A 17,463-nucleotide genomic window follows, 5' to 3' on the forward strand; every position below is an offset into this window, starting at 1 on the left:
ACGCTAGTCCCTCTGAGTCCCGATCGGTGATCCAATAAAGAATCTCTTCCTTCCTGAAGAAACCTGTGTCCATCTCTCTGTGCTTGGCTTCCGTCAGTTTCTCCGGTATCAGTACCTCTAGCAGCCATCTGAGGAGTGGCCAGTGAAGTTATCACTAGGCTGTAATGTAAACGCTGCATTTTCTCTGAAAAGACAGTGTTTACATCAAAAAGCCTGAAGGTAATGATTATACTCACCAGAACAAATGCAATACGCTGTAGTTGTTCTGGTGACTATAGTGTCCTTTTAAGCCACTTTGATATTACAGAAAATCCATATTTGAATTATCAAGTGTGATTCCATCCAATCTGGACAGCAATGAAAGGCTGAGAGAGCTGGGGATCACTATATTGGTCTAACTTTAGAAATTTGCTTTGAATTCCCAGGAATTCTCACTTTAGTGAATAATCCTGGTTTCATTGACAGAGGACCCAGCACATCAGCCTGACCTAGTTAGGCTGCCGCGAGGTCCCAGTCAGTGCGAGGCTTTAGGCGGCCACCTAACTCGCCTAAAAAGAAAAAGCAAACCACGATCAAGGGAGAGAGGCTGCATCTTTCTGTCTATCTATACCTGTTTCTTAATTATTTTATTAATTAAATTAATTATTTTGTTTTGAGATATTAGCACCCTCTTTATCCATACAGGGTTGAACCAGTATTTCTCTATAAGCACTGTGTGTATTGGCCATTTTTTAATATATGGTGACTATAGTGTCCCTTTAATAGTTTCTGCACAGAATGGCCAAAAGGTAAATCCCCAGTTCTCTTGAAACATGTCATCATGGCATCCTTAAATTGTCAGAGCATCAAGGGGGTTGTAGTTCCATGAAAGCTGGTAATGTTCCTTTAAAAAGAAAAAGAAAAAAAAAACTGTTTCATGAGCAAAGTCGCGCACAGAAAGCAAACCTTAACCGCCTGGGCCACGGCTTCCCCACCAGCCAATCAGATCTCTTGTACTATTCGTTCTCTCTGGCCATTGCGTCAGTGCGTCATCACTCAGCTCTCTTCTGATTGGTAGGTGTCATAGCGCCGCCGGGCGCCTAGATAATGGTTTTTGGAAGATGGCGGCTTCTGGCAGTCTGTTCTCCGACTTGCGGGATATTAAGAAGCAGCTGCTCAGTGTGAGCTGGCTGTGCAGGGAGAGGGGTCTGATGCACAGCGTGAAATGGTGAGCGGGGCTGGCGGTAGCATAGGGAGAAATAACAGCATCATAATATTAATAATAATAATAGATCTACCCTGAGTGTAATACACAGTAATGATAGATCTACCCTGAGTGTAATACACAGTAATGATAGATCTACCCTGAGTGTAATACACAGTAATGATAGATCTACCCTGAGTGTAATACACAGTAATGATAGATCTACCCTGAGTGTAATACACAGTAATGATAGATCTACCCTGAGTGTAATACACAGTAATGATAGATCTACCCTGAGTGTAATACACAGTAATGATTGATCTACCCTGAGTGTAATACACAGTAATGATAGATCTACCCTGAGTGTAATACACAGTAATGATAGATCTACCCTGAGTGTAATACACAGGAATGATAGATCTACCCTGAGTGTAATACACAGGAATGATAGATCTACCCTGAGTGTAATACACAGGAATGATAGATCTACCCTGAGTGTAATACACAGGAATGATAGATCTACCCTGAGTGTAATACACAGGAATGATAGATCTACCCTGAGTGTAATACACAGGAATGATAGATCTACCCTGAGTGTAATACACAGGAATGATAGATCTACCCTGAGTGTAATACACAGGAATGATAGATCTACCCTGAGTGTAATACACAGGAATGATAGATCTACCCTGAGTGTAATACACAGGAATGATAGATCTACCCTGAGTGTAATACACAGGAATGATAGATCTACCCTGAGTGTAATACACAGGAATGATAGATCTACCCTGAGTGTAATACACAGGAATGATAGATCTACCCTGAGTGTAATACACAGGAATGATAGATCTACCCTGAGTGTAATACACAGGAATGATAGATCTACCCTGAGTGTAATACACAGGAATGATAGATCTACCCTGAGTGTAATACACAGGAATGATAGATCTACCCTGAGTGTAATACACAGGAATGATAGATCTACCCTGAGTGTAATACACAGGAATGATAGATCTACCCTGAGTGTAATACACAGGAATGATAGATCTACCCTGAGTGTAATACACAGGAATGATAGATCTACCCTGAGTGTAATACACAGGAATGATAGATCTACCCTGAGTGTAATACACAGGAATGATAGATCTACCCTGAGTGTAATACACAGGAATGATAGATCTACCCTGAGTGTAATACACAGGAATGATAGATCTACCCTGAGTGTAATACACAGGAATGATAGATCTACCCTGAGTGTAATACACAGGAATGATAGATCTACCCTGAGTGTAATACACAGGAATGATAGATCTACCCTGAGTGTAATACACAGGAATGATAGATCTACCCTGAGTGTAATACACAGGAATGATAGATCTACCCTGAGTGTAATACACAGGAATGATAGATCTACCCTGAGTGTAATACACAGGAATGATAGATCTACCCTGAGTGTAATACACAGGAATGATAGATCTACCCTGAGTGTAATACACAGGAATGATAGATCTACCCTGAGTGTAATACACAGGAATGATAGATCTACCCTGAGTGTAATACACAGGAATGATAGATCTACCCTGAGTGTAATACACAGGAATGATAGATCTACCCTGAGTGTAATACACAGGAATGATAGATCTACCCTGAGTGTAATACACAGGAATGATAGATCTACCCTGAGTGTAATACACAGGAATGATAGATCTACCCTGAGTGTAATACACAGGAATGATAGATCTACCCTGAGTGTAATACACAGGAATGATAGATCTACCCTGAGTGTAATACACAGGAATGATAGATCTACCCTGAGTGTAATACACAGGAATGATAGATCTACCCTGAGTGTAATACACAGGAATGATAGATCTACCCTGAGTGTAATACACAGGAATGATAGATCTACCCTGAGTGTAATACACAGGAATGATAGATCTACCCTGAGTGTAATACACAGGAATGATAGATCTACCCTGAGTGTAATACACAGGAATGATAGATCTACCCTGAGTGTAATACACAGGAATGATAGATCTACCCTGAGTGTAATACACAGGAATGATAGATCTACCCTGAGTGTAATACACAGGAATGATAGATCTACCCTGAGTGTAATACACAGGAATGATAGATCTACCCTGAGTGTAATACACAGGAATGATAGATCTACCCTGAGTGTAATACACAGGAATGATAGATCTACCCTGAGTGTAATACACAGGAATGATAGATCTACCCTGAGTGTAATACACAGGAATGATAGATCTACCCTGAGTGTAATACACAGGAATGATAGATCTACCCTGAGTGTAATACACAGGAATGATAGATCTACCCTGAGTGTAATACACAGGAATGATAGATCTACCCTGAGTGTAATACACAGGAATGATAGATCTACCCTGAGTGTAATACACAGGAATGATAGATCTACCCTGAGTGTAATACACAGGAATGATAGATCTACCCTGAGTGTAATACACAGGAATGATAGATCTACCCTGAGTGTAATACACAGGAATGATAGATCTACCCTGAGTGTAATACACAGGAATGATAGATCTACCCTGAGTGTAATACACAGTAATGATAGATCTACCCTGAGTGTAATACACAGTAATGATAGATCTACCCTGAGTGTAATACACAGTAATGATAGATCTACCCTGAGTGTAATACACAGTAATGATAGATCTACCCTGAGTGTAATACACAGTAATGATAGATCTACCCTGAGTGTAATACACAGGAATGATAGATCTACCCTGAGTGTAATACACAGGAATGATAGATCTACCCTGAGTGTAATACACAGGAATGATAGATCTACCCTGAGTGTAATACACAGGAATGATAGATCTACCCTGAGTGTAATACACAGGAATGATAGATCTACCCTGAGTGTAATACACAGGAATGATAGATCTACCCTGAGTGTAATACACAGGAATGATAGATCTACCCTGAGTGTAATACACAGGAATGATAGATCTACCCTGAGTGTAATACACAGGAATGATAGATCTACCCTGAGTGTAATACACAGGAATGATAGATCTACCCTGAGTGTAATACACAGGAATGATAGATCTACCCTGAGTGTAATACACAGGAATGATAGATCTACCCTGAGTGTAATACACAGGAATGATAGATCTACCCTGAGTGTAATACACAGGAATGATAGATCTACCCTGAGTGTAATACACAGGAATGATAGATCTACCCTGAGTGTAATACACAGGAATGATAGATCTACCCTGAGTGTAATACACAGGAATGATAGATCTACCCTGAGTGTAATACACAGGAATGATAGATCTACCCTGAGTGTAATACACAGGAATGATAGATCTACCCTGAGTGTAATACACAGGAATGATAGATCTACCCTGAGTGTAATACACAGGAATGATAGATCTACCCTGAGTGTAATACACAGGAATGATAGATCTACCCTGAGTGTAATACACAGGAATGATAGATCTACCCTGAGTGTAATACACAGGAATGATAGATCTACCCTGAGTGTAATACACAGGAATGATAGATCTACCCTGAGTGTAATACACAGGAATGATAGATCTACCCTGAGTGTAATACACAGGAATGATAGATCTACCCTGAGTGTAATACACAGGAATGATAGATCTACCCTGAGTGTAATACACAGGAATGATAGATCTACCCTGAGTGTAATACACAGGAATGATAGATCTACCCTGAGTGTAATACACAGGAATGATAGATCTACCCTGAGTGTAATACACAGGAATGATAGATCTACCCTGAGTGTAATACACAGGAATGATAGATCTACCCTGAGTGTAATACACAGGAATGATAGATCTACCCTGAGTGTAATACACAGGAATGATAGATCTACCCTGAGTGTAATACACAGGAATGATAGATCTACCCTGAGTGTAATACACAGGAATGATAGATCTACCCTGAGTGTAATACACAGGAATGATAGATCTACCCTGAGTGTAATACACAGGAATGATAGATCTACCCTGAGTGTAATACACAGGAATGATAGATCTACCCTGAGTGTAATACACAGGAATGATAGATCTACCCTGAGTGTAATACACAGGAATGATAGATCTACCCTGAGTGTAATACACAGGAATGATAGATCTACCCTGAGTGTAATACACAGGAATGATAGATCTACCCTGAGTGTAATACACAGGAATGATAGATCTACCCTGAGTGTAATACACAGGAATGATAGATCTACCCTGAGTGTAATACACAGGAATGATAGATCTACCCTGAGTGTAATACACAGGAATGATAGATCTACCCTGAGTGTAATACACAGGAATGATAGATCTACCCTGAGTGTAATACACAGGAATGATAGATCTACCCTGAGTGTAATACACAGGAATGATAGATCTACCCTGAGTGTAATACACAGGAATGATAGATCTACCCTGAGTGTAATACACAGGAATGATAGATCTACCCTGAGTGTAATACACAGGAATGATAGATCTACCCTGAGTGTAATACACAGGAATGATAGATCTACCCTGAGTGTAATACACAGGAATGATAGATCTACCCTGAGTGTAATACACAGGAATGATAGATCTACCCTGAGTGTAATACACAGGAATGATAGATCTACCCTGAGTGTAATACACAGGAATGATAGATCTACCCTGAGTGTAATACACAGGAATGATAGATCTACCCTGAGTGTAATACACAGGAATGATAGATCTACCCTGAGTGTAATACACAGGAATGATAGATCTATTCTGAGTGTAATACACAGGAATGATAGATCTACCCTACACAGTAATGATAGATCTACCCTACACAGTAATGATAGATCTACCCTGAGTGTAATACACAGTAATGATAGATCTACCCTGAGTGTAATACACAGTAATGATAGATCTACCCTGAGTGTAATACACAGTAATGATAGATCTACCCTGAGTGTAATACACAGTAATGATAGATCTACCCTACACAGTAATGATAGATCTACCCTGAGTGTAATACACAGTAATGATAGATCTACCCTGAGTGTAATACACAGTAATGATAGATCTACCCTGAGTGTAATACACAGTAATGATAGATCTACCCTGAGTGTAATACACAGTAATGATAGATCTACCCTGAGTGTAATACACAGTAATGATAGATCTACTCTGAGTGTAATACACAGTAATGATAGATCTACCCTGAGTGTAATACACAGTAATGATAGATCTACCCTACACAGTAATGATAGATCTACCCAGAGTGTTATACACATTAATGATAGATATAGCCTGAGGGTTATATATTTGAGCAATGACACTGCCAGGTTTTGCACCTAAAGTAATCTCAGGGGGTGTAATAAAAACAGGGAATATATCCTACATGCAAGTTTTAATCGATGTAGTTGGTGAAAGCCAGGGCTATGGAGTCAGAATCAATTTTGGGTTACTGGAGTAAGTTGGTAAAACATTTATACTCCAGGTAAGTGTACCAGATAAGTTGGCATATAAAATGACCCACAAAAATAAACTGTTAGGTTTAGGTCTATGTTCACCAGCTAAGTTGACCCCCTAAATAAAGTGCATCGTTTCAGACCAGGATAGGCTTGTGCACTCATATGCTTGTGATATGGGTCTAGACCAGGCAACAGAATTCAACAAATAATCCCATTTCTTTCATATAAAATTATAAATCTTGTTTTACTTACTGTTTCCTATGATATTGTAGGTTGTTTTATTATGTAGTTAGTAAGATGGTGAGTGATTAACCCCCTAAGGACTGAGCCATTTGTACAAGTTGTGATGAAAACGAAATGTAAACAAAACTTGGAATTTGCGCTACAAGTGGTCCAACCATAATTCACCTTTTTCATATTAAGTGCACCCACACTTATTTTAAATCATTTTGTTTAGGAGAAACCAGGCTTTCATTTCATATTAAATATTTATATATGAAACATAATTTAATATGAAAAAAATCAAAAAATGTATGAGGAATTTTAAAATGTTATTTTTCTAGTTCTGTATGACATTTTAACTGTGAATGTCGTAATACTGTTGGATTTTACTGCAATAAAATACACATATTTGTATTCAGAAATATATCACGGGTATAACAGTATCCACCATGTACAGGTTTTATGGGTTTTTGGAAACTTACAGGGGTCAAATGTATGGCTTTCCCCTTTTCTATGTTTGCACATTGAAATTTGCCAGATTGGATTGCTGGGCCTATGTTGCCTTTGAGACCGTATGGTAGCCCAGAAATGAAAATAAACCCCATCATGGCATATCATTTGTAAAGTAGATAACCCATGGTATTTAAAATGGGGTATGTCCAGTCTTTTTTAGTGACAACCCCTTGCCAAAATTAGCTTTATATATTTTTTTTGCATTTTTCACAAATCAACTGCCCTTTAACTTATGATATTATCAGTATAATACATTTTACTGCTCTAAAACACTCATATATGTGTAGAGTAATGTCTCACGAGTACAACAGTACCACTCAGGTACAGATGTTATGGTACTTTGGAAAGTTACAGGGTCAAACATAAGATTTGCCAATTTCTTTTTTTGCAAATTGCTATTTGCCAGGTTGGCTATGTTGCCTTTGAGACGGTATTGCAGCCCAGAAATGAAAATGAATCCCACCATGACATACCATTTGAAAAAGTAGACAGCCCAGGATATTCAAAATGGGGGTATGTCCAGTCTTTTGTAGTAGCCACTTAGTCACAAATACTGAATGATTGAAGTTAACTAACTCTTGAGGAAAATGTTTGTGCTTTGACTTTCTCAAGTGCCTAATGGTGATTTCCATTTGATTCCTGTTAGGGCATCTGAATTGGCTTTTTCTTTGGAATCCATCCCTATCAACGAGTTACCTCCCACCCCAGAACTCACAGAGGTAAGACAAGAGAAGGTGCAGTACTTGACAATGTTTGCTATCACCAGGGACTTACTTAGTAGCATATAAATAAGAATTTTTAAAGGACCACTATAGTGTCAGGAAAACAAACTCGTTTTCCTGGCACTATAGGGTCTTTAGGTCCCCCCCACCCTCCGGCTGGGCTGAAGGGGTTAAAACACTTACCTTTCTCCAGTGCCGAACTCCGTCGGCGCTGGGGAACTCTCCTCCTCCTGCCGATGTCAGCGCCGAATGCGCATGTGCGGCAAGAACCGCGCGCGCATTCAAACCGCCCATAGGAAAGCATTTCTTAATGCTTTCCTATGGACGTCAGCGTCTTCTCATTGTGATTTTCACAGTGAGAAGCGCGGAAGCGCCTCTAGCGGCTGTCAGTGAGACAGCCACTAGAGGCTGGATTAACCCTATTGTAAACATAGCTCTGAAACTGCTACATTTACAGCTGCAGGGTTAACACTAGAGGGACTTGGCACCCAGACCACTTCATTGAGCTGAAGTGGTCTGGGTGCCTATAGTGGTCCTTTAAGTATCATATTTTGGCAAGTTTATTTAACGATGAGGTAATTCATGTTTTTCCCCTAACTTCATGCATTGTTTTTATACAGGAAGATGCTCAGGATCTTGATGCTTATACACTAGCCAAATCTTACTTTGACTTGAAAGAATATGACCGAGCAGCCTACTTTTTGCGTGGGTGTAAAAGCCAGAAAGCCTATTTCTTGTACATGTACTCCAGGTACTTGGTAAGAACACTATTTTGGAACAAAATGGTTTAATTATTTTTAAAAATTATTTATTTTTTGTTTACTGACCTACGTTTAAATAAGCAATTTTCATGTTGGTCATAAATGGTGGATAGTATAGAAAAGGGTGATATACTTTTAGACTAACTGTTTAAAGACTTTTCTTTTCTTCTGAAGTTCTGTTTTTTGTTTGTTTGTTTGTTTTTATCATTATTAGACCGCTGCTGTAAGTTTATTTTTCTGTGTATTTTCTGGTTAGGAATTATGTTTGAAGTTTAACTGTGTTCTGGATTGCTTATTCATATAGGTCCAATCAGTGATAACCGTACGTTACAAAATGTGCTGTAGCTGTTTTTTTTTGTTGCATTCCCATTTACTTTAGGTTTAGTGTAATAAAGTGAATGCATGTTTGAAGGGGCTAAGTACCACAACTATAGTAAACACTACATGCTTCTATTGTATTCTTTTTCAGTCTGGAGAAAAGAAGAAAGACGATGAGACTGTGGATAGTTTAGGTATGTTAAGGAGACTATATTAACTGAATACGCCTTCCATCATTTTTTCAAAATATTTTTTCCCCAAATTAGTTTTGTTGGAAATGCTTAAATAAACCGAGGCTTACGCAGCCATCCTTTTCTTTTATCAGAATTCTGTCCCTCCGGACTGTAAAATTGTAAACACTGATACGTGCCTTCTAATATTTTCACAGAAGTTAAATGTTTCTCCAGGGATCGTGGTAATATTAATCCATCTAATATTTTAGTGACATGAACAGGAATTAAAATCCTGGCCAGAATTGTTAGATGTGTTTTTTTTTGTTTTTTCCCCCTCATTTTCTACTTTGCCATGCAATAGTCACACATAGCCTCCAGTTCACTTGGAAACAACAATAGTGGTTGCTGTGGGCTTTTGGAAATTGATGCCACCAAGCGTTTCCATTCACTGGCATGACTGGTTAAATAGAAAACTGACAGTGAAACCCTTTCACTTTTTTAGTGTGAATTACTGGAAATGCACAGTTATGCTATCATACATGTGTGCCTGCTCAGTAATTCTTACATTGATTTGAACAGGACCTAAGATTAGTTGAGAGATATTGGGCAGCTATTTTTGTAAATGGATGTCACTGGAGCCAAATAAAAGGTCAATGTTTTATGCAAAGTTACATTCAGAGGTCATGCATAAAATGATAATAAATCTACATTCAAATCTGTAAATCTTTATTTATAATTGTACTAATCTATTAAGGCATGCCGTGTAAGTTGGGTTTTCTTGTTTTGTGTGTATGTAATGTTCAGGTCCACTTGAGAAAGGACAGGTAAAGAATGAAGCTCTGAGAGAGCTACGGGTGGAGCTGAGTAAGAAGCACAAATCAAGAGAGCTGGATGGATTTGGCCTTTATCTGTAAGTTATAAATTCACTGCTCTGTTTGTCATAATACTGATTTTGATTTATAGACTCTGCATATGTTCGCTCTTCAGGTATGGTGTGGTTCTGCGCAAGTTGGACCTGGTAAAAGAAGCAGTGGATGTGTTTGTGGAATCGACACACATCTTGCCGTTGCACTGGGGAACTTGGTTGGAGTTGTGTAACCTGATTACAGACAAGGAGATGGTAAAGAACGCTCAACCCTGCACTAGCAACTAAATAGATGGCGTCCATTATGCTTGCGTTCATTTATATACTGTGAATTTGCAAAATATTCTTGCGCATGTGCAATAAAAAGCTTGCCATCAAACAATTTAAGATTAAAAAAACAAACAAACATGGGGCAGCACCCACAGGCTCTCTATGCCGCATCCAATGCACTGAGCTGTAGTGATTATTGTATATAGTTTCACTTTAAGGTGTGGATCTGTTATAGCTCTGACTTGCATGCACATTCCTCAGTTAGTTATCTTCTCACTGCAGTTCAAGCTATTTAATTTTATGTCCCCCTTTTAATTGTCATGTTGCGTTCATGTAAAAATAAAGCGTGTCATTTCTATTATCCAAACTGCTTTGTGTCTCCCTAGCTGAAGTTCCTCTCCCTGCCAGAGTCGTGGATAAAGGAATTTTTCCTGGCACATATTTATACAGAGTTGCAACTAATTGAAGAAGCTTTGCAAAAGTACCAGAGCCTCATAGATGCTGGGTTCTCAAAAAGCACTTATATTATTTCCCAAATTGCTGTAGCCTATCATAACATCAGAGGTAAGGTCAGCTCTCCCTGAATAACTTTAAACATAAATATATATATTATTATCATTATTAAAGGTAGTTGATCTTGTTTCCATCCTAAAATTGTTTTGCTCGTGGCAGATATTGACAAAGCCCTCTCTATCTTCAATGAATTACGGAAGCAGGATCCATACAGGATAGAGAACATGGATACATTTTCTAATCTGTTGTATGTGCGGGTGAGTGTTCACATGCTTTTTAATGTTCTTGTAATCACAGAGACATCCGACTAAACCACATGTAATGTAAATGTTCCAATTAACTGTGAAGCTGTTTGTTTGATATTGGATTCTTCCCGTCATCCCCTATAGGGCCTGAAGCCAGAGCTGAGTTTCTTGGCTCATAACCTCTGTGATATCGACAAATATCGAGTAGAGACTTGTTGTGTTATTGGTAAGTGGTGGCTGGTGCTGAATGAGTATATGTCACTGGCTAGAAAGGAAGTCTACATGAAGATCTAAACTTCTTTGTGGTTTACCACAGGGAATTATTACAGTCTCCGCTCGCAACATGAAAAAGCAGCATTGTATTTCCAAAGGGCATTAAAACTGAACCCGCGGTATCTCGGTGCTTGGACGCTGATGGGTCATGAATACATGGAAATGAAGAATACGTCTGCCGCAATACAGGCATACAGGTATAAACAAACATATAGTAAAGTTTATTGGGGCAGGCTTTCTGTGTGTGTAGAAATCACAAGAATTTCTTTTTGAATCTAATTAAATAAATCCTATGTTTGCGACAAAATGTATTTTCTTAATGTTTCACCTCAATAGCCAATGTCAATGATATATTGAATGTTAGCATATTAATAATAGCTGAGTTTGAAGTCTTAATATTCGACTCATCTTTGTTTAAGTTATTTAATACTTTTAAAAGTTGAAGTGACTTGCATCTGCAGGGACAGCAACGAAACACTTAACAGTTCTCTTACTCCTAAGAAAATGGATTTATTTGCATGGGATTGTTGTGCTCTCCAGGAAAAGTGCTTAACACATTGCTTTGAATTGAGCAGCATATTTGTAGTTTTAATTATTTTAATTATACCAATCACTTTCATACGGTTTAACCCATGTTTTTTTTTTTTGTGTGTGTTTTTTGTTTTTGTGACCCAGGCATGCAATAGAAGTCAACAAAAGAGATTATCGAGCTTGGTATGGGTTGGGACAAACGTATGAAATCCTGAAGATGCCATTTTACTGTCTTTATTACTACCGACGTGCCCACCAGCTTAGGTAATAGAATTTGTAAGAATTTGTTAAGCAGAAAAGGGTATAATCAGACCCATAAAATATTAACTTGTCGGGCCTTGCCTTGCCTTGCCTTGCAGACCTAATGATTCCCGAATGCTAGTTGCTTTGGGAGAATGCTATGAAAAACTGAGCCAGCTTGTAGAGGCTACAAAAGTATGTTGGTTTTTCTTTTTAATTAATTTTAATGTGAAAGTCACTGAACATTTTATTCCTTTCTGTAAACCTTAAGATTCTCATAAGAATTGGTGATTAATATATACACTGTAAATAAATGTGAAACATGCATTGCATATATTACAGCTGAGGAAGGGGCAAGCCATGAGCACGAAGGAAATTAAACGTACCCAAAGTTTTCCATACGGAGAGCAACAATACAACAATTGGGTTTCACCTTATTTTCCTGCATGGATAGACAGCACTTTATGCTTAAAACATTTAACAAAAAATAGATTACGACCACCACTCACTCCCATCCCTCTTAGGTATAAATTCCAAATGCACCCCAGTTTCCCTCCATAGAACAGTTTCTAGTTAGTGTTCTGTCCCATTTTTATTTTGTAATGCGTGCAATGGTGGGGTTAGTTTTTCAGATAATGGTTTATGAGAAGTAATAAGAGTATGAGAAGAATAAGTTAGAAATCTATATTTTACTAGTTTGTAAATCTGTCGTCTTCTCTTGCAGTGTTACTGGAGGGCGTATGCCGTTGGTGATGTGGAGAAAATGGCTTTGGTTAAATTGGCTAAGTAAGTGATTTTTGCTGCAATTTCCATTTTATATATACATAATATATTTTAAAGTTCAGCAATTAATGTTATAAAATGAGCATGCCCCCTTACCTCCGGTGCACTGCTTGTCCCAATAAATGTTTTGAGGAACAGTCACATTCAGAAAACTCTAAGCACTATAACTACAGTATGCTGTCATTAGCATGGCCACCTCATTGGCTGAGAGCCTTTAGCTCAGAGCTGCAAGTTTCTGACTGCAGTGGAGTCATGGACTAGTGCCTGGTGAATCTCTGATAAGATATCAAATTGTTCTAAAATGGTTTGACTACTTACATTAAGGGCACACCAGGGTACTAATATCACTATAGCCACTACAGTGCACTAAATCACATGTTTTTAGTTATTTTGTATTTTTATAAAAGGTAATGGGGCTTATATTAAGGCAGGATGCTATATTTCTTTCAGCATAGATCAATTTCACACTTGTAGATCTTTTTATACTGACTGTTTTTTTACTTTATAAAACTTGTTCTGGGATTGTAGGTATATAAAATTGAAGTTTCATTTAAAATTTTAAGGGGTTAAATCAGGGTAAATATGAGTTATTTTGATGCATTGAATTGTTTTTATGTTTAGGCTCCATGAGCAATTGAATGAGTCTGAGCAGGCTGCTCAGTGCTACATCAAATACATCCAGGACATTTATTCATGTGGGGTAAGGAACAAGTCAAGCCAAGAAGTCCAACTGCATGTCTGGTTGCTTAGTCTAATAATCTCACTCTGTCCTGCCCTGTAGGAGACAGTGGAACATCAGGAATTGAGCACAGCATTTCGATATCTGGCCCAGTACTATTTCAAGTGCAAACTATGGGACGAGGCTTCTGCTTGTGCACAAAAATGCTTCAATTTTAATGAAGTAAGTGAGATATAATAATAATAAACCGTATCTACTGCATTTAATGATTTATAGATTTTGTTACGTGCCCAACTGCTTTAGGGTAGTGGGTAGTACTTTGAATTGCTTCTGTGCCTAGAACCGTTATCTTTAAGCTGCATCCAAACTGTTGCATAAAAAATCTGTATATTATAGCGCTAAAATATTTAAAATTCTAAATTCCTAAACTGTTTCACAGTTATGAACCTTACCTTCAGTGTTACACCCAAAATATTTTCTACATCTATACTATATTTCACAGTTTATCATTCGATATCTTAAGTATGATTTTAAAGGGCTATTATAACTACTGTAACTGTTTTACAAGTTTGCAACTTATCTGGGTCCCACCTCAGGGAATGGCCACTTGGACAATAATTTATTTACTGCAGTTCAGCAGAGCGCTCTTGGCCATTGACCGAGATCATTTTCATAAAATATGCCAGAATTAACATTAGGCAACCAGGAACTCTTGTTCCAGGCTTACTATTGGTAGAATTTCACCTCCATCAGCAACATAAAGTGTCCAAATATGTGCATTGTTTTATACTGAAACAAAACATACAGAGTTTCCTTGCACCATGAATACTTCAGATCACTGAAGTGGTCAAAGTGCTTGGAGTAACCATTTAAAGGGTTACAGCAGCCATCATAACCACTACAACCCGCTGTAGTGATGGTTTAATGGCAGAAGTGCCCTGGTGCCGTCCCCCGGTAATGGGGCAAACTGTTCTTCAGTGGCGCCGGGTAGGTTTCCGACATCCTGTGTCAGCTGATTGCTCTCAGTTGATTTTGTTGGTTCCTTTTTCTTCTAGCTCAGCAGTTGTGGCTTACCATTCACAATTGTCAATTCTCCTCAGTAGCTCGTTTAGTATCATCACCCATTTTTTTTTTCCTGATGTACAATCCCTTGGAGCCAGTCTCTCTTGTATGGCTGGAAAATATTGGAGTACTAACTGATAGCCATCCAATTTATGGCAAGTTGTACTCAATCCATTTGTAGATCTAGGGTGAGCTCACTCACCAGGTTATGTAGCATGGCATGCAAGATGAGCCATGTATGAAACTGTGATGGTCACAATGCTCTGGTTTCCAGCATCTCACAGGGTGTTCGTCCCTAAAGTGAGAATTTAAGGTACATTCAAAGTGAATTTTAAATTAAAGGTAAAAATAGCCAAGTTGGAATCATTGTCTGTTAGCTATGTTTCCATTTTGACTACTTTGACCTTACATTTGATATTCACTTTGACTGGGTTATTCCCTGATGTAAAAAATTCCGTTATTGTTTAACTACCTCTACTATTGGTTTCGAATTAATAATCCATTTAACTTTTTCAGACTAGAGAAGAAGGAAAGGCCCTTTTACGTCAGATTCTACAGCTTCGTAATCAGAATGAAAGTCCATCAAATGACCTCCCACCTGCTGTACCCTTTTTCCTTCCACAGTCCATTTCAGCCAGCAACACACCCACCAGAAGAGTATCTCCACTTAATCTTTCCTCCGTCACGCCATAGCACTTTCTGCGCAGACACTTTGAATAGAGGTGCTTTATAAAAGAACAGTGAAGTTAACTTTTTTGAACTGCTCCTATAATTGAAGTGGAGATCATTTTTCACAATCTCTTGTATGTGGCATAAATATTCTGCCCAACAGTTCTAGGAGTGGTCAGATTTGGTCTCGCACAGACAGAACTCCCAGGCACCGCCTGTCTGCTTTGTACTTGTCAATAAACTTTTTTTATACCGTGTCATAAGGTTTTCTACTTGCTACGTAAGGTGTTTTCACTCCATCCTTCCCAGAGTAAACACACAGACTCATTTTTAATCTGCATTCACAAAAAATGCTTCTGGTTCCTTTAAAGTACCCAGGAGTAGGGTGATTGACCAGTTTTCTCATGTGTCAGGATTACTGTAGGACAAAATTGATCATCTACGTAAGTACAGCTTGAAAGTCTGATAAGTGGTCCAAACGGCTTCTGTAAGCAGACAGGTGCAATAGTACCGCTACAGTAATCATTTTCAAGACAAATAATGCATGAATTAATTAAATGATGGAGAAAAGTAAGTGGTTGAGTGATCTGATAAATGACAATACAGCCCAAACAAAACCACGCAACTTAAATGAGAGCTTCGTTTTACTCACCAGAAATTCTCTTTTTTCCATAGTCCAAGCTGCAGTGTATGCAGTGTTTTATTGAGCTATTTTATTATTGGGTAGTTCTGTTTAGTGCTGCTGTACTATATCTACGGATATAATTTTTCTTGTTGGAGGACCTTGCATATCTCCAGGCAGCACTTTCCCGCTCAGTGTGAGACTATGCCTATTTATTTTCATGTTTATACATTCTCACAGTTAAGCCCTTGGACAATCCTGGTGGCCTTGTTTCATAGTCTCTACGGATCCAGTATTTGACTTTTTTTTTTTAGACCTGTAAAACGCCAATTAAACAGAGCCCAGCTCTCTGATCCCCAGACATGCCTTGCCCAATCACTGTATTTAACCCTTGTTCACCGTTATAAAAAACTAATGACGTATCAGAAATATGACAAGATATAATTTTATTTAGTGCAAAATAATGGGTGTATCTTTTTTTAGCAAACAATTGAAAAGGAATGTCTTCAAGAGGCTCAAATGGAATCTGATAAGGGGAGATTATGGTGTCCTGGTGGAAGGTTTAGTGATTTGAAATGGTTCTGACCTCTTTTTTTTTTTTTTATTCGAATATAGTCCGCAGTATTATGTAGTGATGATGAACCAATCGTTTCAATCTGTACTTTGAAGTTTGAGTTGAGACAATTCTTAAAATCAGAAAGTAGAATAGGTAAGGGCTGCATCCAGCCCTTACGAGCAGACCCCCGTCTGTTTGCACGCCACTGGCCTTGCTGAGCAGGAACCGTCCAAGAGCGCCAGAAATTTAGCATCAGATGTGTTGGGCTATGCATGGAGGATCTCCTTTTGTGCCGAGGCACAGACAGGTGGTGGCTGATGGTGGATCTGCGTCCCGTGAGTCAGGGTGCCCTCTTCACTCTCGCTTTCTTGCGGTCATTGGTTTGACAATGCGATTTGGTGCATGTTGTAATTTAAGTGGAGCCGTGGGTTCTGTGCCAGCTTAGCCCATAGTTGTGGTCAAAGGCTTTTGCAAAGGCTTCGTGTAGACGCCATCTTTACTTTGAGCATGTGGCCCTGTAGATCCTGTTGCTTTTGCACCTGTAGGTGCTTCACCCTGGGCTGTTCAAAAGATATCCAGTGGGGACTGGGATAACCCCCATCGGTCCAAAAGGGGGGAGGGTTAGGAGTCCAACTGAGTTGCTTGTTGAGTATAGTGTCGGGAAGAGCGGCAGTCTCTCCCCAGTTTCAACTCTAGTAGGCCGCAGCATAGCGTTAGTCTCTCGGCCTCGATGGATTTGATTGAGGTGTCAGTCGATTCAGCAGTGTACCCCAGCAAGTATTTTGTCTAGTGA

The 17,463-nt window shown here is 38.8% G+C and overlaps 1 protein-coding gene across 1 annotated transcript; it reads left to right on the forward strand.

Annotated features, from left to right (window-relative positions):
* Window positions 1-1,063: 1,063 nt before the first annotated feature.
* On the forward strand, window positions 1,064-15,749 carry CDC23 (cell division cycle 23). Its single transcript, XM_063445198.1, has 16 exons — window positions 1,064-1,207; window positions 8,035-8,107; window positions 8,731-8,868; window positions 9,341-9,383; window positions 10,167-10,272; window positions 10,350-10,482; window positions 10,884-11,061; window positions 11,170-11,267; window positions 11,400-11,481; window positions 11,572-11,725; window positions 12,204-12,323; window positions 12,419-12,494; window positions 13,024-13,085; window positions 13,704-13,782; window positions 13,864-13,983; window positions 15,340-15,749. Exons 1-16 carry the CDS (start codon window positions 1,101-1,103, stop codon window positions 15,514-15,516), a joined length of 1,746 nt encoding a protein of 581 aa, XP_063301268.1. The 5' UTR covers window positions 1,064-1,100; the 3' UTR covers window positions 15,517-15,749.
* Window positions 15,750-17,463: the final 1,714 nt, after the last annotated feature.

The sequence above is a fragment of the Pelobates fuscus genome, chromosome 3 (genome assembly GCF_036172605.1).
Source record: "Pelobates fuscus isolate aPelFus1 chromosome 3, aPelFus1.pri, whole genome shotgun sequence".
In the NCBI taxonomy this organism is placed as follows: domain Eukaryota; kingdom Metazoa; phylum Chordata; class Amphibia; order Anura; family Pelobatidae; genus Pelobates; species Pelobates fuscus.